The 24,224-nt window shown below is 42.0% G+C and overlaps 1 protein-coding gene across 1 annotated transcript in view; it reads left to right on the plus strand.

The window, feature by feature from the left end:
* The first annotated feature begins 258 nt into the window (after positions 1-258).
* The window catches only part of adamts17 (ADAM metallopeptidase with thrombospondin type 1 motif, 17), a 31,224-nt gene continuing 7,258 nt past the window's right edge, over positions 259-24,224 (plus strand). Inside the window, exons 1-14 of the mRNA XM_079554676.1 lie at positions 259-415; positions 680-1,044; positions 5,660-5,825; positions 7,476-7,639; positions 8,227-8,310; positions 9,136-9,287; positions 9,712-9,755; positions 14,408-14,513; positions 15,028-15,168; positions 17,972-18,122; positions 20,182-20,283; positions 22,179-22,324; positions 22,584-22,753; positions 23,338-23,465. Coding sequence (XP_079410802.1) covers positions 358-415; positions 680-1,044; positions 5,660-5,825; positions 7,476-7,639; positions 8,227-8,310; positions 9,136-9,287; positions 9,712-9,755; positions 14,408-14,513; positions 15,028-15,168; positions 17,972-18,122; positions 20,182-20,283; positions 22,179-22,324; positions 22,584-22,753; positions 23,338-23,465 — 1,977 coding nt within the window. The 5' untranslated portion in view covers positions 259-357. The remainder of the gene's footprint in view (positions 416-679; positions 1,045-5,659; positions 5,826-7,475; positions 7,640-8,226; positions 8,311-9,135; positions 9,288-9,711; positions 9,756-14,407; positions 14,514-15,027; positions 15,169-17,971; positions 18,123-20,181; positions 20,284-22,178; positions 22,325-22,583; positions 22,754-23,337; positions 23,466-24,224) is intronic.

The raw sequence follows: 24,224 nt of genomic DNA on the forward strand, positions 1-24,224 counted from the left end.
AATCTTCCAAATCTCCCCACACGAGTTTACACACTCCGCATAGAAGCCAACCTTTTTTTTCCTCCTCCTAAAACCACGTGTAGGGTTTCATGCCTTGACAGTGACGGGCAGCCGCCGTGGCCAACCGGGGGAGGCCGTTTCTCGCGTTCCGTCGGCTCAGGGCGCAGCTGGACCAATGAGAGCAGAGCGGAGGGCAGCCCGGCCCGGGGGGAGGCGTATCCCAACTCTCCCAAGGAACTCCAGCCAGATTTACCCCAACTTCTTCTACATCAGTAGGAGAGAAAAAAGTGTCGCCACGGTCTCATCCCCAGCCGCCAGCGTCCAAAGCCCCCGTTCGTTTTGGAGACGTGCTCTATCATGCGCCAAAGGCATGCAGACCTTTTGCTGTTACTGCTTTCCTACAACGCAATAAGTGGTGAGTGTACGGGCTTCTTTCCCACGAACACAGGGCTTTGTGTGTTTCAGATGTAGGTCAAACCAGCCTTAAGTAAGTGACCCAGCAGCACATTTTGTTCGTTGTTCTGTGCTGATGTGGAGAGTAGTGGTTCGCGTGCACAATCTTTGCGGATAAAACTTTTTTTTTTGGCGTGTTCTTTCGTCTTCACGCACGAGGTTACGTGGCTTATAAAACCCGTGCAAGTCAGAGCTGTGTGCTGATTATAAACTCTTCCCTCCCTAGCGCGCTGCGAGCTGGACACGGATGAGGTGGTCCCAGTGCTGCTGGCCGGACCAGCAGCGGCGCACCTGTCCCGCCACGCTGCACACCGGGGGCCGCGCTCGCTGGATGCTTCCTCTGCTGCCGGGGGACTCCGCTGGAACAACACCCGGCGGGACATCCTGGTGGAGGTGCCCGCGTTTGGGGGGCGCCTGGTGCTCAATCTGACGCGAGACACGTCCTTTCTGCGGCGGGACTTTGTGGTGGAGGAGAGGCGAGGCGAGGGCGCAGAGGTGCGGAGGGTGCCCCAGGGTGAGCTCTGTTACTACTCCGGCTCTGTCCTCAACCAGCCCGGCTCAGTGGCGTCTCTCAGCACCTGCGGAGGCCTGGTGAGTTTGTTTTCTCCAGAAGGTAACTTGTGCAGGCAGTGTGCTCATCATCTGGGGTTGGCAATATGGTGCCAAATCTGGCCCTCCAATAGGCCTGTGGCTCTCGAGATATTTTGAAATATTAACTAAAGAAAAGAAAAGAATTGTTTTCCTTAAAAGGGGACTTACTGTGTCATGCAATATTGACTATTCAGAGCTTCTAACCATATTATTTCATCTTTATCAAAAACATTCCTGCAGTATTTCACTCCATTCACACAATGTTGACTTCTTCTGCTGCTTAAGCGTTCCGAACAGTATTTATTAGCTCACAAAACTGTCCTCCACATTTTTTTTAAAGCTCATAGTGAGTCACTGGACCCGTCCTGAACAGTTCTGCACTCAATGTGTGTTCATCATTGTTTTGACAACATGCTGTTAGCTAAAAGTGAAATCTGTATTCACAGTTTCAAATCCCCACCAGCCCAGTTTCTTACTGGGCCTTACTGTCTTTGCCTTTCATGGATGTTATTTCAAATATTAAAATGTAAGATTTCAATGCTGAGGTACCTCATATAAAGTTTTCATTTGCTTGCTTTACGCTCATAATGCGCTGTACGTATCAAGTCCTCCAGCGGCACCTCATTGATGCCGTTGAAGACTGAATGGCATTTTACAGTATGTGCGTCGCTGTTTTATTAATGCAGTGAGATGCAATGAGAAAGACGAGAAAAACAGTAAAGGAAATGTGTGCCAAATCAAACGTTTATTCAACAGACACAACAGTAATAAATTCATGAGTACAAATGCTCTGACAGAAAGTTAGCAGTCTGTAGTGTTCTCTGGAGTCTGTGCTCACAGCGGCGCGTAAAAGAAGAGCGAGAGGAGGCGCAGGAGTCTGAGCTGGAGCACAGCTCGGCTACGGGGCAGAGCAGAGAAACAGAAGATCTTAAAATATTACACCTACACTTTTGGTGCCCCAAACATTTCTGGGCACCAAAATAACAAGCAGCGGCCCTGCAGTCACTTACCCAGCCTTTGAAGAAGATACATGAATAACATGGTAATTACATGGTAATTAATGTAGCTTTAGTGACCACCATCATGAGGTTCAGCCCCCAGTCTTTTGATTGAAAAATTGGCTCCTAGCAAAGCAAGTCAGAGAAGCAGTGGAAAGGTTGTAAATCATCATTCTTTATTCAGACTCTAGGTCCATAGTATAAAAAGAAATATACATACAGCCATATTAACACCCAAAGACAAGAGTCACATAAACAATACATACAAGATTATAAAAGACAGCTATACCAATGTTTCCATAAAGGAGACTGTTACCGCACAGCATAAGACCTGGGGTTCACCAGAGTCACCACCAAAGAGTTCACAGAGTCGTTGAGGCGGAAAATGCTGAAGATAAAGATCTTAATATTATTATATTATTATATTATTATATTATTATATTATTATGTTATTATGTGCAGTACCACATAATACTTCTTGCGTAAAGTATGATGTCAATTATGGTAAAAATGAAAAAAATAAGTAAATTATGTATATATTTGAAACTTTTGCTGCTTTTTATATTACTAATAAATTCATATAAATAAGCCTAAACTGTTATGTAGTTATACAGAAAATGTAAATATATATATCTAAGAGCCTATAAATAGCCTTGTTTTTGAAGGGCTTTTTGAATTGAACGGACCCCAGTATTGTCTGCATACATTCAGTGACTGAAGTGCAGTCTGTCGTGGCAGGTTTGTCACCCACAGCTAAGTGGAGTTTGTTTTTGGTGTGTCGGTGTGATCTGTCCACTGTCAGGGGCAAACTGAGTGTGTCGCGTGGAGCACGAGTCTGGATACGTTTAGTCTTACAGTTTATTTTACAAGCGCACAATAGAGAAAGGGACCCTTGGATTTTTTGTACCCCTTTATCTTTTATATTCCCTTGTTGTTATGTTGTTATTAAGTCTGATGCTGAAATCGTTCATTCACGCTTTTATATTGGCTGTGTTTACTGTTTCATGGGCAGTGAATGGAATTTCCCACAGCTCTTCGCTTTTATGAATGTTCAAAGAGTCTGCAATTGTTGTTTAGGGTTTGAATACTTAATGTCACTATAGTTTTCAGTTCTAAGTTGCTGTTTTGAAATGAATAGGCAAGGCAACTTTATTTATACCGCGCATTTCGTACACAAGGCAACTCAATGCACCTACATGAATACATGATTGTAGGTGAATCTTTGTAGAACTTAAAGCTATAGAGAGTAGATGTATGTGGTTTTAGTATCAGACTGCCACATTATCAAATGATGCTGGTCATGTGACTTAAGTGTCAATTGTCCCGAAAAGTGCTTTACTCTGTGAGTCGTGTGTCAAAGCGGCTCATTGGCTCAGAGTGTTTCAGTGTGTTGCCTTAGTTTGACAGTTTTGAGCGATGAGGCGCTAAACCACGGATGTTTTCTGGTCCTTACTTTGGCGAAATAAACCATGAGTGACAAAGAAATGTGCTGCATTTCCCCCGTTTTCCCAGTAAACCGCGTTCATGTGGTGTGCGTTTTTGGGGCCTGCAGTAAGTAAGTAAGTAAAGTTTATTTCTAAAGTGCTTAGATATAAAACAAACCATATAAAAATGCATAATGTAAGATTAAAGTGACACTAGTGAAAACTCATCGACCAAAAGCTCTTAAATAAACACGTCTTCAGATCCTTTTTAAGAGAGTCAATAGAGTTGGCCAGACACAGAGACAGGGGCAGGGCGTTCTTCAGTCTGAAAAGACAGGTTCCCTTTGGTCTTATAATGAGTCTTGGGGACCAGTGTTGGGGGTAACATGTTCCAAAAGTTCCAAAAATATATTACTTTTTTCAGTAGCTAAGGAATATAAGATATTATCCATCCATCCATCCACCCATCCATCCATCCATCCACCCATCCATCCATCCATCCATCCATCCATCCATCCATCCATCCATCCATCCATCCATCCGACAACAGAGCTCCGAGGATCATTTGGGTGCTCAAACCTTTCCACCACGTTAAGGTGGCGGCTCCAGGAGGGGATATAGCATATTACTTAAACAAAATACGTGAATATATTAGTTATTACATTTGAAGTGCATTAAAATGTATGAACCATGGAAATGCCAAACTCCACCCAAATAAAATGCAGCATAACAAATCAAGTTGGACACTGGTGAATAAGATCTCTCTTTGGTTAATGTCGTCAAAACAAAACACGAGAGAATGGGAGAAAGCGAAGGAAAAGGCATTATTACTATTTTCAGCCAAAAGTAACTCAAAAGTAACTCAAAGCAGTGTAACTCATAAACATTTTTGAAACAGTATATGTAGTACAAACATTTTTTTTTTAATAGCTGTAACTACTAATATAGAATACCAATACAATTTTGAAGTAACTTGCCCAACACTGTTAGGGACAAGCAGGTTCTGGACAGAGGACCGACGAGTGTGGCCAGAGGAAGGTCCTGGATGTACTGTGGGGCCTGACCGTTTAAGGCTCTGAAAGTCAGCACTTAAATCTTAAAATCAATCCTGAAATTTTACAGGGAGCCAATGGAGAGCCGACAAAACTGGAGCAGACTTATTCAGACAGGTAAAAACAGAGTTGCAATTGTCATGTCCTGAATGACTAATGAATGAAGTAAAAAGATTGCGCTTTGATGTCCTGCCTCGGAGCAGCAGAACGCCAGGTGACTGAGTTGGCCCCGCCCACTGGAGCTCAGTGGAACAGAACCACATTACAAAAAAAGTTACTCTTATTAAAACATCAATAGCAGGTTGTTTATGCAAATATTCAAAATGCCCACAGCCTGTTGGTGCTGTAGCCTTATGAGAAGTCGCAATTATAAAGGGTGTCCACAAGAGGTCAGTGTTCAAACAGAATGAAGCAGCTTTGAAGCTCCGAGTCTTAAAGTGCATACGACACATTAGACACAATTTTTGCAACATATTTTATCCAGCTTTCAATAATTTAACCATTTTTGTGATGTTTATAAATTAGTTTCACTTCCTTTTTGGACACTGACAGGAAGTGACATTGATAGAGGCGAACAAGTTTAAACTGTTGCCGTGCCAACCATGTTATGTCAATGGGAAGTGAGTCAAACAGCTATGGAACTTTACCTCCATCGATGTCATAGTAAATGACATTAAAATGACAATTATTACTTGCAACTGATGTTATCCATCGAAATAAGTCATATTTTCAGAAGCATTCAAACCTGTCATATGCACTTTAAGCGAGTCTTTGCATGGAAAGCTTTGAAGTGTCACACGGCTTCACTCGCCCATCACTAGAAATCATTCCAAGAGGTCTGGAAACTTTGCGATACCCGCTGTAAATACGACCAGCTGGCCACGGGGCAGGGTGTGTGCTGTGGACATCGGCCGTGACCTTCTGCCCCTGGATGCTGTATGGAGGACCACGAGGAAAAATCATTAAGGGGTGATACTCCATCTGTTCTGTGTCCAGGTGCAGCTTCAGTCTTACCGACAAAGCAGAGTCCAGGCAATTATAGACAGATCCCCTCCAAGTCGATGATGAACCTCTGAATGCCGGGTTTAAAGTGCTCCTTCCATGTTCTGTGGAATAGTAGACTCTGTTTGTTTGTGCACAGACAGGGTTGGTCCACGTTGGGGAAGATGTCTTCTTCATCGAGCCGCTTCAGAGTTCACCGCTGCATACTTTCTCTGGTCAGAAACACAGGATACAGCGGCACAGGCGCTCTACTCCGGAGCCCAACCCATCCAGAGAGAAAGCCGGCTCCTGTGGGACCACACGAGGTAACTCTGACAGAACTGTTATCCTGTCATCTATTACAAGGTGAACATAATCACAGTCAGATCGGTCTGGAAAGGCTCCGGACCAAAGCTGCCACGTGATTGGTGGGAATCTTCCAATCCGCCAGGGAGCTCAAGCAAGATAGATTTTTGTGGGACTGAAAATTTAGACCTCACGACCATCCAGCTTGTAGGAGTTAGGAGTTATTAGGAGTCCTAAAGCATGAGACAATGTCATGATATTTAAAAAAGGACTGAAATGTTTGCTATTCATTCCAGATTCTAAATGTTTAGCCTCTTGAAGTGGTTACACAAGTTAAAAGCATTTGACAGTGTTTGCACCGGGAGAGTCATGGTCAGGTTGCGTTCAACACTTTCTAAACCTGCTTATAATTTAAAAGTTGCTGCAGTGGTGAGTGTCTCAGACATTTTATTGACTTTCTGATGCTTCCCTCCGGTGTACACAAGCTTTCTCTATGTCACACATAAAATTCTGAACGATCAAGGTTATTGTGCCTTTCACTATTAAGGAACCCTCTGAAGCACTCACATGTTCCTGTTTTGAGTAGAGAAAGCATATACTTAAGACCTTTTCTCTAATAATTGACACAATGATGATAATTATTATTGTTTTATAGTAAAAGATAGAGGGCCCGATCTTGTGTTTCTAAACGCAGACTGTAGACGAGACTTTTGTGCTGACGGGGGCGCTATGTGACATCTTTATACTTGGCACAGTAAGTGGCTGGACAGAGTGGTGGGGTTTTGATCACGTTTCGTGGAGTTTGATAGTTTAATAGTGGCGCTAGAGCATGACGATATATTGGGGATATGGACAGTGTTATGGACAACTCACAGTGGGAGAAATAGTTTGTATTGTGTCCGGCAAGCGCTTAATAAGATGGGCGAGGCTGCGAGCGATGTTAATGTAAAGAAGACGAGAGCGAAGGGGAAACAGCAAAGACTACTTGTCGTAGTCAGTGCTGTTTCCCTAAGCGACGCCCTCAGGCTACCGACGAAAGCACTGGTGCATCGTTGTTTGTATGCCAGATTCCAACTTTGCCTTGAGCAATGCTGACACTTAACCTGTTGCTTGCCCTCCCCCCGATCAGCGGGCTAGAATGGCAAATGTGAGTGATGTAAAATGTGTTTCACACAGATCTTAAAATGGTCTCAACTTTTAAATTTATACTGCTTTTCCACCTACATTAGGCACTCAAAGCACTTTCCAGCAAGGAACCAGTCACCCATTCACACTCTCATTCAGTCAGTCGCCCCATACACATAGTTTTCGAAAGTAGAAAGTCTTGGCTCTCCAATGAGGTATCACACTGGCATATATGCTGTAAGCTCTCAAGTCTAAAAGTCTCTCAAGTCCCTAACCCAAACCTAACCCTAGCCCTAACCCTAACACGCTTTGAGATTTAGATGTGCACAATTGCTAACCCTAACTCTAAACCTAACCCTAAGGTGGCAGGTAAAAGGGATACTTAAAAACGCAAAATATTCACCAGTAAAGACCAAAACTTGAACTTTATTAGTTTTGTTTTAGGCCGTTTGAGTAAAAAATGTGTAAATCTCAGTGAAAGATCTCTAAGCTGAATGCTTGCACACACTGGCCCGCTGACTCGCTGTGATGTGTGTAATTGACAGTGCAGGGGAGGCCGTCCACTGGAGCCGCCCCCCGCCGGAAGAGGCACTCCATCGGGCTGCACGAGGCCTACACGGTGGAGACGGTGGTGGTGGCTGACTCCGACATGGTGAAGTACCACGGCGCCGAGGCGGCACAGCGCTTCCTGCTCACCGTCATGAACATGGTCAGCTCCCTGTCTATACACGCACATCTTAAGGAGGTTTAGATGAAGCACGTGCTGGGCTTCCATTCCGTATTAGTCCACATAAAACCAAACTGTTCGCTACTACGTGTTCATGCTCCACTTATTTGTGTGCGGTTAACTTAAGGTGCTTGAAAATATCACAGTTTAAGGTCATTCCTCTTTTAGCTTTGTGTTGACAGCTGCTGGGCAAAATAGTCATCCTCTCACTCCCTGCAGCACACAGACGCTCTCCTGTGTTATTATGTAAAATACTGCTGAACCAAAGACTTACCGACATGTACTGTATGTCAATAATGTCTAGGAGATGAGATGAGTCGTCAAATATTGTCCGAGTGTGTGGTTGCCAAAGGGCTTATGTTAATACAAAAGGCGTCAATAAACTCTCAGGAACTTCAAAATCTGATCTTTACGGCTGCACAGTTTTCGATGTGAACATGTTTGTAGATGTCTAAACCACAGGATTATCTGGATTTATACATGATACAACCCCATGGAGACAAGATATGTTGATGTTTGCAGACGACATTGTATCACCAGAATAACTGCAGTCGTTGCTGTTCCTGCAGGTCTACAACATGTTTCAGCACCAGAGTCTGGGCACCAGGATCAACATCCGAGTCACCAAACTGCTGCTGCTTCATAACCGCCCAGTATGTATGCTGCTTTGCTTCCTTTGTTGTCTGAGGTTGGTGCTTGCTTTGGGTGGCCGTACGGTGGCTGAGTGGTTGGTGTCTAGTAGGGTGTAAGAGCACTAAAATGATATTTTTGGGTTCAACAATTTCTGGCGATTTATCCATATTAATAAAATATTCTTCTATCAACTTTGTTATCTTTCATATTGTATTAATAAAGTATGAAACCGTGCTCAGTAGTTCATGAACAGAGATAGAAGTGTCGACAGGGGCTGCGTCAGGGCACAACAATGACCAAAGCATCAAGAAGAAGCCAGATAGCCACACAGTTTAAAGGGACTATAAGGAGTTTAAAAATGTTAAAAATTAAGTATTTTCCTCCCCATACATGTTCCAACAATGTCCTAATGTGTAGAATGAGCCCAGACCTGTTCACCACAACTGCCTCTAAAATCCTGCACTGTCACTAAAAACGGTGTTACTTCGGGTCCGAATTGCCATCATGCATGAGCTTAATATAGAAGGTGCAGTTACACATATGACCTGAGGTGGTAGAGGTGAGTATAAAATGCCTAGCTTGCGTCTAGCCCCTTTAAGTTTACCTGGAGGCTCCGGGAGGACGACAGGGCTGTCTGTGCATCACTGGAATATAGACAAGTGCTTTTCCACAGATAAGTGAACAGTGGCGTGACAAAGTACTACAATTGTACCGAAATGGTTCACTGGTGGACTGATCCGAACGTACAGAACCAACACGGTTCAATACCTCATATGTTACACTAGCGTCTAGTCTAAAAGGCGTAATGGGCTTTAATAGATTCTAAACCTGTTTGTGTTTTGCAGTCCAAGCTGAAGGTGAGCCACCACGGAGAGCGCTCCTTGGAGAGTTTCTGTCATTGGCAGTACCATGAGCTGGGGGCCAGGCACCTGGGCACTAACTACCTTCCTGGGGCCCGGGACGACGTGCCGGTGGATGCTGCTGTGCTGGTCACCAGGTACAAGATTTAACTAAGGTGCATCTTACAGACGACAGCAACATGATAGTGTAGCTGTAACAGTGTTTGATGAAACTTTGTACACACATTTCACCAGGTGCAGGTGCATGAGAGACAATTGAAAACCCTGAGTTCATGAGCAATTAGAAAAAGATAATTACCGATCTTCATCAAGCAAATGGGACATTTGTCTGATGAAGGAGGCACTGAACTAGTTCAAATAAAATTATTTTTAGCAAGCCAGGCGGTGTGGAGGAATGTGTTTTTACTAATTAACTTTGTGCAAGGTTTTTTTTTTTTTTTCATGAAGGTCTTTGTAAGGTATATCTACTTTCAATCTACTTTGATTGAAATGTTGAATTAAATTAAATTAATTTAAAACTTAACACAGATATTCAATTAAGGAAAGTGTTGTTTCTTTCAGAACAGATTTCTGCGTCCACAAAGATGAGCCCTGTGATACTGTGGGTAAGTGCTCAGCTCAATTTTTGTGCATGTAAAAGTGTGTCGATATATTTAATTTACTGTCACGTAACAAAGTAAGAAAGAAATCCACTTGATCCTTTAGCTCTTCTAGCTGTGCTTAGTAAACGTCTTGCCCCGTCGGTAAACAGTGCCCTGTTGACTGTGTGTGCGTGTGTGTTTGTGCAGACCTGTGTACAAATATGTGCGTCTGGGAGCAGGAAGGCCCGCGCTTACCCAAACAAAACCCTCTGATGGCCGTGGGGTCTGGGGATCAATGCTAATCTCTGCCATTACATCATCCTGCGATAGCTGTATCGAAATGCAATCCAATCTGCTGATACAGTCCTGCGCCTATGACTGCTGAGGCGTGGAATTTGGGAGGGCAGGCCGTAGATTCTGTTGGAAAGGGACAAACCGAAGAGAGAAGACCCTATTGTAGACCCTGTCAGGGAAGGGCAGCTTGTCATAGGAACACGTCCCCTCACCAGACTTTAAAGCCGACATGGTTAACATAAAGCTGGATAGGTCTAGGTTCAGCAACACTATGTGCCAAAAGAATGAGATCAGAATTAGATTATTGTCCATTAAATGACAGAATTTTTTTTGTAATACTTGAACAATTTTACTGAGGAAAATCGTGTTTCGTTGAGTTTAATGTTATTTGCAAATGGTATGTTATAAAGGATATGTTAGTGTCGCTTTACATTAAGGCCGGGGTACCTGACTTTTTGTTGTTGTAGTGTACAGTTATTTTTTGCCAACAGAGTATGTTGTAAACACAGCAAAACATAGACTAAATTAATGCAGTTCATTTGCACTAGTTTACTTCTGGGTTTATGACCATATGCTTGAATGTATTAGCACTAAATTAAGCATTTAAGAAATATATGCTTATTTGCATATGCATATTATTCATAGCTATTAGTATGGTAATACATAATAGTATAATAGGGTCAATGCAACTCTATGGGAGATAAACCGCTTTTGAAAGAAATTTCTGAACAGAAAATTTCCAAATGTTTTCCATGATCACTATTTGTGACTGGATTCACAAACCTGCCACATTATTCTTATGGCTGAAAGTTCTTTCCCTAAGGTGCAAAACATCACACATGTTTTGGAATATTGTCACCACTTTCGGACGCCTTTACAAGGAAATATTTAGGCCATAGTTCATATGACTTTGAACTTTGTGACAGGTTTTGTTTCATGTGAATTGGCCCTGGAATTACAGAGAAATGAGCCATAAGACTTTTGACAGTTACCATAGTTACCGCAATGGAATTTACTATGGCCTCTATAGAATGTTGCGATGTCACGCGAGTACCTTAATACTTAAAGGAATAGGACACCATTTTTAAATACTGAGATATGTTCTTACCTTAACTTAGACGAGTTCATTTGTACCTGTCTGGTCTTCACCCGTGCCCTCAGTCACTTAAACACAGCACAGACGGCGTTAGCATTTAGCCTCTCCTCCTCTCCACTATAGCTCCAAACGAGGTGCAGATAGAAGCTACCAAGCTCTTCCACATTTTCCCTATTTAAATATGGTTACGTGAAGTGCTACACTACAAAAGTATATTTACACAAAATTAAACAATGTGGATTTTCTAAGCGGATAAAAAGGGGAACTATTTTGTAAGGCGTTATAATACCAGGAGTAGTTCGCCGTCTGCACAGTAAAGTGGAGATATTAATGCGCGGATGTCGAAGTACTCCTTGGATCGTGTCACAGATTTCAGTTTTTTAAGTTGGGCTCAATGGCATATAGTGCTCCTCAATAATATCGTTTATAGCGATATTTTCCTGCCTCAATGCAATTTAAAATTTTGTTTTTGTCACACGCCTTTACCTGAACATTCTGAACGACTAGGTTATTCCACTAATGGCTTTCTTCTTCCCTGATGGCACGAGCATATTCTAAGGTGACAGTGCCAGGATTCATCGGGCTCATGTTGTGAAAGGGTGGTTCAGGGACATCATTTTCACACATGGATCGGCCGCCACAGAGTCCAGATCTTAACCCCATTGAGAATCTTTGGGATGTGCCGGAGCAGGCTTTGCGCAGTGGTCACACTCTCCCATCATCGATACATGATCTTGGTCAGGCCTTGTAGTCACAGTTAGCTTTTTGAGATGGGATTCAGCCGGGGGTTAGGTCAGAAATCCTTCTAAGTTTACAAATGAAGCCTCCAAATGTGGTGGAAACACATGTGATATTCATCCACCTTATTAGATGTTTTACTCAAGAAACAGTCAGAATTTCCATACTTTAGTTTTATTGACTAATGAGAGGAGAGAAAGAAACCCGTCGTAGAAGTCCATAATGTCAGTGTGGAACAGAGTCATTAAAATAAACACGCTTTTGTTGCAGCACAAATTGGGCTTCACGCAGTCTCCCCACTCGAGGAACAGTGAACTGAACTCCCATCCAAGAATGGAGTGTATATCAAAACGTGAATTCAGAACCTTTCTCATCGTATTTCCATGCTCTTTTGTCCTTTCCTGACACGGTGTCTGCAGACTTTGGTGATCTCCCCCTGGGTCCTCCTCTACTGTACTCATCTGCACCTCGTAAAAACCCGGGAGATGATCCGCTTCCTCTTTGTGAAGAATGTCTCAGATTCTTTCCTGCTTTTGTATCAGATCATAGGCATTAGGCTGGTAATTACAGCCTGCCCCTGAGAGTATGGCAGTAAACAGCCCCGCTAACATCTGTTCCATATGGCTCTTACTTAGGGTGGCCGCTTTTCATATTTTTTTTTTTGCAGAACATGAGAGATCTGCTATAGGCCGGTGTTTAGTAGCCTCTCTGGCATTTTTATGAGAGTCTTTATTTCAAGCCACAGCATCGAGCCTCACAATAAACACACACACTGAGGTCAGAATGTTCACAGACTGCGTTTAGTTTTTGGTAAATATTCTACACGAAATACTTGACTGTGATAAATTTGAAAATATATAATACATTTGAAAAGCATTGCAAAAATAAGACATACATATATTCAGCCATACAACTATATAATACAATAATAATATCCATCCATTTTCTTCCGCTTTATCCGGCGAAGGAAACTCATTTCGGCCGCTTGTATTCGCGATCTTGTCCTTTCGGTCATTACCCAAATCTCATGACCATAGGTGAGAGTGGGAACGTAGATCAATCGGTAAATCGAGATAATTAGTTTGAACATTTTCAATATAAGATTTAAAGGCACACCGTGTAACATTTTGAACTATACTGTTGCCATCAGTACAAAACAAGCAGCTAATGAGCAGCTCGACAGAGAAAATGATATTTCTGCAGTGATTAATAAAAGGATGAGGATCAAACCTATTCTAATCTATCTCAACTTTGACTAACTTAAGTCAACATCTCCATGGCGACGAGCTGGAGACGTACCCACTCCCGGTAAAGCTACTGTCATGTCATGTCATGTCTGAGAGCAAAAGCACATATTTGTTTGTACATTTATGAGGTATTTTTCAATGATGGAAATTACCTCCCCCCCAAAAAGCTTGTATTTCAATTTTATTTATTAGTTAATTCTATGCGTTGTGGCTTTAAAGATGAAACATTGGAATAAATAGAAGGGTATGAACAACTTCCTGGGCAAGACATTGCAGGTGAAAAAAAATGTCCCATCGTCAATGTTGAGATATTTAGCCACTTTTCTCCCTCCAGAGTACAAAGTAGGCACAACTCACCCTTGCAATGCTGATTTTATGACACAGAAAGCGAAATAGATTCAACTGGACATTTTTTTGCATACTGTAGTTGTCCAACATACTGAAGTTGTTTCGAGAGTCATCCAATTCTCTTGCTCAAAGGGCCAAAGCCCATCAGATGGTAGATTGGGTGGTGACATACTCCAAGCACACAACAAAGATGGCTGTCATCCAGGTAGATACAACACAGAAGGCTATATCGATTAAACTGGACATTATTTACATAGTTGCCTAGCGTTTCAAGAATCATCCAATTCTCTTCTTCTTCTTTTTTTCCTTGAAAATACAGCAACATTTTAAATTATTAATGTTTTAGACACATCTTCAATTTAACATTGTGTGTTTTATGTCCATGAGTGAGCACAAAGCTCAAGTGGTGTGCTTTTAAAGGGACTATATGGAGTTTAAAATTGTTAAAACTAAGTATTTTCATCCACCTACATGTTCCAGCCATGTCCTAATATGTAGAATGAGTTGTTCACCACAACTGCCTCTAAAATCCTGCACTGTCACTCAAAAAGGTGTTAATTCGGGTCCGAATTACTGTCATGCACGAGCTTAATATAGAAGGTGCAGTTACATGTATGACCAGAGGTGGCAGTAGTGAGTATAAAATGACTAACTTGCATCTAGCCCCTTTACACTAGTATTAATGCAAAACAAAATAAAAAAATCACTGCTAAAAAAAAAAAATCTTTTGTTTTTTCACTTATTTTTTTTCACAATAGCTTATTCAAAAACTAAACAAGATAAAAAAAAACAAAAATCCCCTGTGAAAACTTTAACAAAATAAAACCATACTTAAATCCTAATCTTTTGGTTTTAATTTTGCCAATGCAATTTCTGCTGTACCTGATGCCAAACGTTGAGTTGTGTCCTGTGTGTTGACTTTGAGAGCTAAAGTGCCACTGCTCTTGTTTCAGGTATTGCCTATCTGGGAGGCGTCTGCAGCTCTAGGAGGAAGTGTGTTCTGGCCGAGGACAATGGACTCAACCTGGCCTTCACCATCGCTCATGAGCTGGGCCACAAGTAATATCACACCTACAGACCGTCACTTTGATTCATTGCTGATTCATCATTCAGAGCAGAACTTACTGTAACATTATACAATATTTGTTTTGAATGGAGAGGACGTATAACAGATTAGGTTGGCTAAATTTGCTTGCCATTTTATTACCTAAAACAAGGGTTCCCAAACTACTGTGGCTGCGACCCCTGAAATAACCGTGCATGCATTTCAGACAGCAAAACTTAAAAAATCTGGTTAAATGATAAAAATGTACACAGTACTTTGCAACTGGACTTTTATTCATAAATATATTCTGCCATCCCAACTTTGGACGAAAATGAAATAAAGACTTTACTTTGCAGTGACAACACATTATTAAGCATTTTGTAAAGTATTCATTAAAAGCTTTCCTAATAAGTTGTTAAACATTCATTATCTCCTGCCATAATAATACTCTGCACCATTTCTGCACCATCAATTATTCATTTTGAAGCAGTGGAGGCATTAGAAAAGCTCACGTCCTCTCCTTTGCAGCATGGGGATGAGCCATGATGATGACCACGCCTCCTGCACTGGCCACTCCCACATCATGTCTGGAGAGTGGGTCAAAGGCCGTAACCCCAGCGACCTGTCCTGGTCCTCCTGCAGCCGGGACGACCTGGAGAAGTTCCTCAGGTAAGTCTTTGCTCAACCAAGTCCTTAGTGATTGTGCGGGCTCGGATGTAAAAGCTGTGGAAAAGCTAAAAGTGACGAGATTCATACAACTGTATTCATATACGGTGAGCTGCGGTGGCTCAGGCATCTGTTTTGGATGCCTCCTGGTCGCCTCCTTCGGGACGTGTTCCAGGCATGTCCCAGTGGGAGGCGGCCTCGTGGAAAACCCAGGACATGCTGGAGGGACTATGTCTCTGGGGCCTGGTGTCGCCTCGGGGTCCACCCAGAACAGCTGGAGGTGTGCCTGGATAGGGAAGTCTGGGCGTCTCAGCTCAGACTGCTGCCTTCGCGAACCAGCTCCTGATAAAGCGGATGTGGATGGATGGATGGATGGATGGATGGATGGATGGATGGATGGATGGATACTCATTTACGTACATAAGACTTATAGTAATGCTATTCTGCGCCAACAGCCCAGTGTTGTTATTGTTATTTCTATACGTGATAGATTTCTAGTTCGTCCATTTCAATTTAAAAAATTAAAGAATTTGTATTTCAACTAATTCATTCAGGTTGATAAGTGTTGGAAATTGGGATCAGTGTTGACTGGTTGTATAAAGCTTTTGACAGACAAATTACAGGCACAATATGCAGAAATGTCATCATTGTGAACAGGGCTTTTCGCTATAGCGGCCGCTCTCCTCATCCTTTGATCATCACTTCAAGGTTGGTTATTAACAGCCGCGTTTGTACATTCAATCATCAACATGCTTTCTGCAGTCGCTACGTTATTTAATCGGGAAAAAACAGTGTCCTCAGAACAGATCACCTCTATAACATCACTGTCACTCGTGTGCTCAGGCGCAAACTCAGGGGAGAGAGAGATGGCGCAGCGCTTTTTTACTTTTTATTTACATAATGAGATTCGGAATCTCAGGAGTCCTGGCCCCAGAGGGGAACTTATTGTACATGCAAACTCTCTGTCCATGTGGGAATCTGCCTTTGCTCTGCACAATCCCGTCAGACCTCGGAAGCTAAGCAGGGAAGGGCCGGTTGCCTCGCTTCCGTCAGTCTATCCCCGGGCAGCTGTGGCTATGATAGTAGCTTACCACCACCAAGTATGGAGTAAATGAATAATGCAATGTAAAGGGTCCAGAAAAGCGCTAAATAAAACTAATGCATTATTATTAATCAAACCTGGGACCTTCTTGCTGTGAGGCATGAGCACTAACCTCTGCACCACCGTGTGAGCCCATGTGACTTTCAGACGGCGGCGTTGTCACTCAGGTCTGTTTGATGGCACTGCGCTCAAACTCTGATTGTGAACAGCTGACAAGCCACTTTCTATCATGTTTGTTTAGTCACCGTTACGTAATCGTCAGGGGAAAATAAGGTGTCAACGAAATAACTTCATTAAGTTGTTGAAAACACAGTGTGTCTCGATTGTCAAGAATTTTGGTACTAAAAATGCCAGCCAAAAAAGAGGAGCGGTTCATAAAAAAGCAATAGTTATTAATGCTAATGCACACAGCAGACAATTCAAGCTCTGATATGATTAGAGTAGACTGAAACACACAATATTTTTTTGAGCTCAGGAGACGGAGATTGCCTGAGAATGAAATAAGTCATCACTCCAGGTATACTTTTGATGAGACAAGAAAGGAAAAAGATCCACACAGCTTGTATGCTCCCAATGTGTATTCCTGGCACACCCAAACCAGCCCTTCATCTGACGCTTTTGATGACATTAATAAGATTATAACATGGTACAAAAATAATAATAATAATTGCATTATATGAGACTTTTGGTAATAAAAATAAATAAGATTGCAGCTCGAATGTGTGAAGAAATATAATTGAATTCCTGTTAAGCAAGGGGATTAGCGAGGTCACAGCACACTAGACTCTCCCAGCATAAACTGCAGGGAGTGGGAGGGATAGAGACGGTGTTCTTGCTGCCTCCACTGCACCCACACCCTCCACCACCCACAGCCCACAGAGTGTTTACAGCTGTCCCTCTGTATCAATCAGCACACGGCAGACACATACTTACTGTAGAGCCACTTGCACTGAATACATTACGGCTAAAGGGTAGCATCATTTTCCTCAGTTTAATTAGAATTCTAAAGGGGGTCATTTACCAAGCGTTTGCTCAAGGGGTACATGCAGAATTGAGGCATCAGAGGAGTATTTGTGCATCTTTAGTTTTGTACAAATACTGTAGGGTTTTATGCTTTTTGCACGTATTTGGGATTATTACCAAATACGTGCAAAAAGAATGATAAATCAAGCACATCTATATCACGATTTTACACTTTGTTGGTATGATAAAATGCAATATTGATCTAAAACAAAATTTTTCAAATTCAAAAATTTCCATACATCTTCAATTAAGACCCTCCTCTTTCTCCCCTTTGCTGTGCAGCTGTTTCACTAAAGAATAGCCCCTGGTGAAGAGCCATAGAATACTCAAAGATGCGCTAGTGAGTCAAAGCAGAACTCCACGTGTTTTTGATGAGAGAACAACAATGTAAGATGGTTACAAGCTCTAAAAAGTATATTTTGTGTAATATCCCTCCTTTAAGTAGAGATTCTTCTATTTCTTTATTAATGCACCACACTGACCTCTTTGCCGCCATTAGGAAGGAGTCTCGATCCTTGTCAGGCCCAGTCGAGTGAAGTACTTAGTAGATTTTACCCTATGCATAATGCCGCATTATTTTTTGCACCAAGGGTTTGGGAGTGATGCAAATCCGATTCTTTGTATGTACTCAACATGTGGTAGAACTGACACAAAACTCAACTTGATTTGTTGCTTGATCAGGTCCAAATCCAGCGCGTGCCTGCTCCACACCGACCCCCGCAGCCGGTACAGGGTGCGGCTCTCCCCCAAGCTGCCCGGGATGCACTACAGCGTGGACGAGCAGTGCCAGATCCTCTTTGGGACCAACGCCACCTTCTGCAATGACATGGAAGTACGGCTTGATATCCGCTTTGTAATCTAATGCACTTAAGGCGAGACACTCGATAGGGAAAGGAAATATCAATAGATCACTGACATGTGAAAAAATATACTATTATTAAGTGTTCTGTTCATTTATGTTTTCATATGAAACAAAATTGGTAAATATCCTATTTAATATGTTTGACAACCAAATAAAGGACAGACAGCAGGGCAGTTGACAGACTTGGCGGGGCTTTTGGGCCCTGTCCCACAATTTGACACCACTGTTCTCTCATCACTCTCTTCATTTGGTCCTGGCCTCAAGAACACTTTATTCACTCATCATTTCATAAACTGTAGCTACTTAGCCTCAGGTCTATGCTATGTCTCACTTCTGGTCCGTGACCCACAGTTTGAGAACCACTGACATAAAAAAAAACAACAACCTGAAACTGCTCCTGACTGGTATCTATCATTATTAAATCTTCTTCTATTTACTCTGAATATGATTATCTTCAAATCCTGCACATTCACAGAACTGGGGCTATGAAAATAGGTTACCAAGTGGCGCTACTTTCAGTCAGACCCTGTGATAAACTCCCTTCGAAAACAAACAGCCTACAGCCATTTTACTCACTTCTATCGAACAAACTACTGTCCAGATCTGACTGTCCTGTGCTCAAAAGTGACTCTGCTGTCTCTGAAGAGTGACTTTAACTTTCAGGTCGATGTGACCCGTTCAGTCCGCGTTTTACTGCGGATAACACAGACGTGACATACAGAGATTTGTTACGGGGATGACGGGGAAGGGCTCTCTTTCCCCGTATTTCAGCGGTGACACCGCGGAGCAATGATGTGGATCATGTCTGTGGTGGAGATTTTGGCAAAGGGAGAGAAGCAGTGACTGAGAGGAAGAGAGGGAGAAAGAGGGAGCGCGTTTCTCGGGTTTGTCGCCGTGTGCTTTGATTGACAGGCAGGAACTTAACAGTGATGCGGGATGATGAGATGATCTTACGCATGAAAATACATGTCAAAGCAATTAATGATTAAAGGGATAAAGGGACTATACAGAGTTTAAAAATGTTAAAATTGTGTCACCAGAACTGCCTTGAAAATCCTGCACTGTCACTCTAAAAGGTGTTAATTCAGGTCCGAAGTGCCGTCATGCACAAGCTTTATATAGAAGCTGCAGTTACGCATAAGACCTGAGGTGGCAGTAGTGAACATAAAATGACAAACTTGCATCTAGCCCCTTTAGGAAATAAATTACTCATGTTAGAAAAAGGGAAAAATAGAAAATAGCTCTTGATTGGCCCCTCTGGGGCCTGGGTGACAGTAAATAAGAGTGAACTGAGGGTTGGTATTGCCCCAGGTGAGTTCAATTATTCTCAAGTGGGACTCTGGACCCAAAATGGATCGCAGAACCTTTTTCAGTCAGTGGGTTTGTGAGCCTTTACCTTAATTTTTTTATTGACTGAGAAAGTATACAAACACTGTCATTTATTATGAGCTATCATGTTGTTTTGATCATGATTTCAACTTTTTTATAATATTTAATGCATATTTGTCTTGTCTTTGTAAGGGAGATGGTGCGTCCTAACGCTGTAGTTGAGTTTAACGAGAAAAACGGACTCAGCATAAACATTAATGAACGTCCTCACCTCAAACTGCCCTGTCCGGTTATTGACCTTGAAAACTTTCACTGCCATGGGAAGAAAGTCTTGCTTGATGTCAGGTGGGAGTGAGTTCCAGAGCTCTGCTCCCTGTGGTGACAACACAGGCAGGGGGGACAGCGAGCCGCCTGGAGGAGGAACAGGCTATATTTATTGCACTATAATCAGTAATCTTTTCTATTGCTACTTCCCACTGAACATATAACCGATAAGACACTTGCCATGACTTTATATCTTTATTGGACTGGGATAATAGTAACATTATTAACCAGGTGCAGATGAAAAAGTTTGAGCAATATTGGAAGCAAAACCAGTGCGCAGATGATGCTTTATTTTCAAATTTAGCTTAGTTTATTTTATTGCAGTAATTGTAGTCAATTTATCTGTGTTCTCACCTTGTGGCTGTGTGTTTTGCAGCACCTGATGTGCGCGGGCCTGTGGTGTATGGTGGAGGGAGACTCGGCCTGTAAGACCAAGCTAGACCCCCCTCTGGATGGGACGGAGTGTGGAGTGGACAAGGTGGTTACACATACATTAGGAAAAAAAGCAACAACTACCTCTAGCTCTATCAGCGTAACACCTTAGAAAAGTTCAGAGAATAGCCACTAACTTGCTGGTTTTAACTGGTCTTAGAGCTCTTTTTAAACATCTGATCACACTGAAATACTACATTCACTCTGGAGCAATACTTTCTATTTTGTATTCACTTATTTTTCCTCACAAATATTCTAACTTTGACTGAAGAAATGGTTGCATTAAACAGTTATTGGCTTTTTGTTGTTATTTTAGCATGAGATGAAGACAAAAGTTGAAATAGGTAGCGTTCATGTGACCTCTGTAACTGTAACTATGGTAACTGTCGAATTGCAAATTTCTTTATCTTACTTTTTGGCTAATATATTTGTCGTTACTGGGACAATCCACAAGAAACCAAAACTGTTCATTGTCTTCTCTATCTGCACATACTGTATACGGTAAGGCTCAGTTATTTTCTCTGAAAGGCGTCCCAAAGTGAAAATATGAGCATGATGTTGCCCAGTAGAAAGGACTTTCTGGCATAAAAGAAAATTATGTAAATGATGGGTTTGTAAATCCGATCATACCAGGCAAATTCGGATGAGGTACAGTTGTTGTCCATTTTCCTTTTGGAGATTTCTAACAATAACTGTCTAGAATGTGAACGCAACCTTTTCTTATGGCGTTTCTTCATGGAACTTTCAACCTTTTTGGATTCGGAATTAGCTTGGTTGTCATAAGTGATGTCACACTTAACAACTCTATAGAACGATACTGTAAAATTTATAGATACAGACGCATCTCTGGAATCGCCCATATATGGTGATTTTGGAAAACAGTGAAGAGGGGAAACAATTTGGAGAAAAAAAATGTAAACTTTCTCTAATTATTCAAAAACTACTTTAACAAATGCTGAATTATGAATATAGTTTTCTACTAAATAAAGATACAAAGACATGGAGAGGAGCAAAGTGGTTCAACATTCCATAAATACAAAAATAATGGAGAATGCTAACATGGTGCTTTATGTTAGCGTCATGCTAATGCTAATGTTGCCCCCTCGGAATGACCAGGGAGAATCAGATGTCGTTTTCAAGGTTTATTTTGAGCACATTACATTACGGTAATTAAGGTAAACATAGGTCCCCTGTGAACAATAAAAAGGTAGGTTTTAGCGTATTGAGGATTAAGTTAAAATGGTTAAACAAACAGATAAAATGACACTTACATGTCCCACCGGTGTAAAATAGCTTAGGCCACGGCTCACTACTGCGCCACAGCTTCTCCTCTGAGGCTGTGGGCCTAGCTCCTTTAAACTAGCTTTAGCAAGGTCACGTCATGAATGCGCTTCCGGTTTCACTTACAATAAAAAAGGCAGTGTTCAACATTAGCAAAAGATTAATAAATATCTTATTATTTACAGTGAACCATTTCCTGACAATAATAAAAAGAAAGAGCTTAGGGCGGCACGGTAGCGCAGCGGTTAGCGCCTCCGCTCCACAGCTAGAAGGTCCCGGGTTCGATTCCCACCAGGACTGGGCCTTTCTGTGTGGTTAAATGCAGAGGACGAATTTCCCTACGGGGAATAAAGTAAACAAACAAACAAATAAATACTTTGTGCCAAGATGTGTAGGAAATGGGATGGCAACACTAACACTAGCTTGCGCTGGCTACGACTGCCCTTTCTTCACTTCTACTGAACAATTTGCTGTGAATTAACATCCATATGGACCTGATTTAGACTTGACTTGATTTGTTTGTGATAAATACTTTAAGAGTGAAAAATTCTATTTTCCCCCTTGGCGAGGCCACGCCCCCTTTTATGACGAGATGCCGTCTGTATCTATATTGTAACGTAGACACCAGAGCTCGAGTCTGACTTTTTGGCTGTGTTCCAGTGGTGCAGAGCCGGGGAGTGTGTGATCAAGAGCCCCCTCCCGCAGCACATCGACGGGGACTGGAGCCCATGGAGCCAGTGGAGCATGTGCAGCCGGACCTGTGGCACCGGAGTGCAGTTCAGGCAGAGAAAGTGCGACAACCCGCCGTAAGTCATCAATGCTTCATGTTCAGCAGGTGTTATTGCTGGTGAATAGGGGGAAAGATTAAACATAGAGCTATTAATTTGAAACTGTGGCTGTAGATTATTGATCATATATAAATAAGGTGTTTTTATTTATTTATTAAATTTATTAAAAAGTCAACACAACAAAAATTGAAAGTCTGGAGTCTGTAGGAGCAACTATTTTAGGCTTTGGTCCATTCTCTGTTTCTGATTCTAGACCTGTTTCTGTTTCTGATTCTAGACCTGGCCCCGGCGGTCGACACTGTCAGAAGACCAGCGTGGAGCACAAGGCGTGTGAGAGCCGCCCCTGTCCAAAAGGGTCCCCCAGCTTCAGGGACCTGCAGTGTCTCTCCCATGACCGGCAGTTCCCTCTTCTCAAGAGCAGCATGATGACGGCCATAGTGAACGACGGTGAGGTTCTCCACGGAACTTTAATCATCGCGTCATTTACATGTTTCTTAGCCTTTGATGACAGTGAGGCCAGAACTTAAGCTGAGGAGAAGAAATCGTGCGCAAGAAGCAATATTATAGACAGTAGTAGGAGCAAAGTAGAGGCTATTGAACAAAGCTTTTTAGATTAAAGATGGGTAGCAACAATAACAAGGTAAATCCTCTGCACTACAGTAGAACAACTCATATGTAGATATATTTTTCTATGCTAAATAGATTAGGTTGCTAATACAATCATGCAGAATCACTATTCAAATTACTGAGTGAAAAAAAAGTAAAGAGCCACAGACAAACTGTCCATAAAGACACTACATTTCAACACATTGACACTTTGACACTCTTGCCAAAACAAGAAGGTCCCAAGTTTGATTCTTGGACCGGACAACAACCATAAAAGTGTGTTCTACTGTCCAAGATCTGCAGATGGTTTCACACCACGGTCACCCACAGCTCCTGTGGTTTGCTAAGGCACTGGCTGGGTCAAACGGAGTAAACAAAGATGATAAGTTTGTGTATCTATGTTTCTGTTCTCTGTTTGTGTGCAGAGAAGCCATGCATGCTGTTCTGCAGTCCAGTGGGCAGGACGGTGCCGGTGCTGGTGTCTGAGAGAGTCATGGATGGGACGCCCTGTGGGCCGTATGAGGCTGACCTCTGTGTGAACGGGAGGTGTCAGGTAACTCAACATGACTCACAGCAGAGAAACAACAGTTCTATGGATTATTACAGTTTAAAGGGGAGACACGGCAGGTGAAAACATAGATTAGATCACGCTGGAATCCATATATGGTCATTTCCTTCCTGGGAGACCGCCACGGCTAAAGACGGGAGAATACTCGTGAATGTGCAAAAGTTACAAAAGTTAGGAGCATTTTCTCATTTTCTATTAGGTTTTCATTCCACTCTTGCAACAACATCCCTTTAGTTGAATCCAAACCTTCCAGTCTTGGACTTATATATTTCCCTGTCTTTTTCAAAGGTATTTTTAAATATGTGATTCCTATCGTGATTTATTGAGCTTTGAACACAAAAAAATCCAATCCAATCCACTTTATTTATAACGCACTATTAAAAACAACGAAGTTGACCAAAGTGCCGTACAAAAAGACAATATAAAATACAATTAAAAAATATATAATACTAAACAAAATCCAAAATCCCTTCGGAAAAAATAACAATAAAATCTGGCTCGATCCATTATTTTATGTTATATTTTGTTGCTGAAAATACAGGCAATTTTGGCCATTTTTGTACAGAATGTTTTTGTCTTTAACACCAATTGATATGTCTAACACCTGCAGTGTCTTTCCTGAAATGTATTTTATTTTCAAATAGTAAAAAAAACGTACATTTGTCAATGCATTACCTTCACAGAATGTGATGAACAGTTACTGAAGCTGATTTTGAAAAAGCTGTGTCAGGGAAATTAGCAGAC

The sequence above is a fragment of the Gobius niger genome (assembly GCF_951799975.1).
Source record: "Gobius niger genome assembly, chromosome: 4".
NCBI classification, from domain to species: Eukaryota; Metazoa; Chordata; class Actinopteri; order Gobiiformes; family Gobiidae; genus Gobius; species Gobius niger.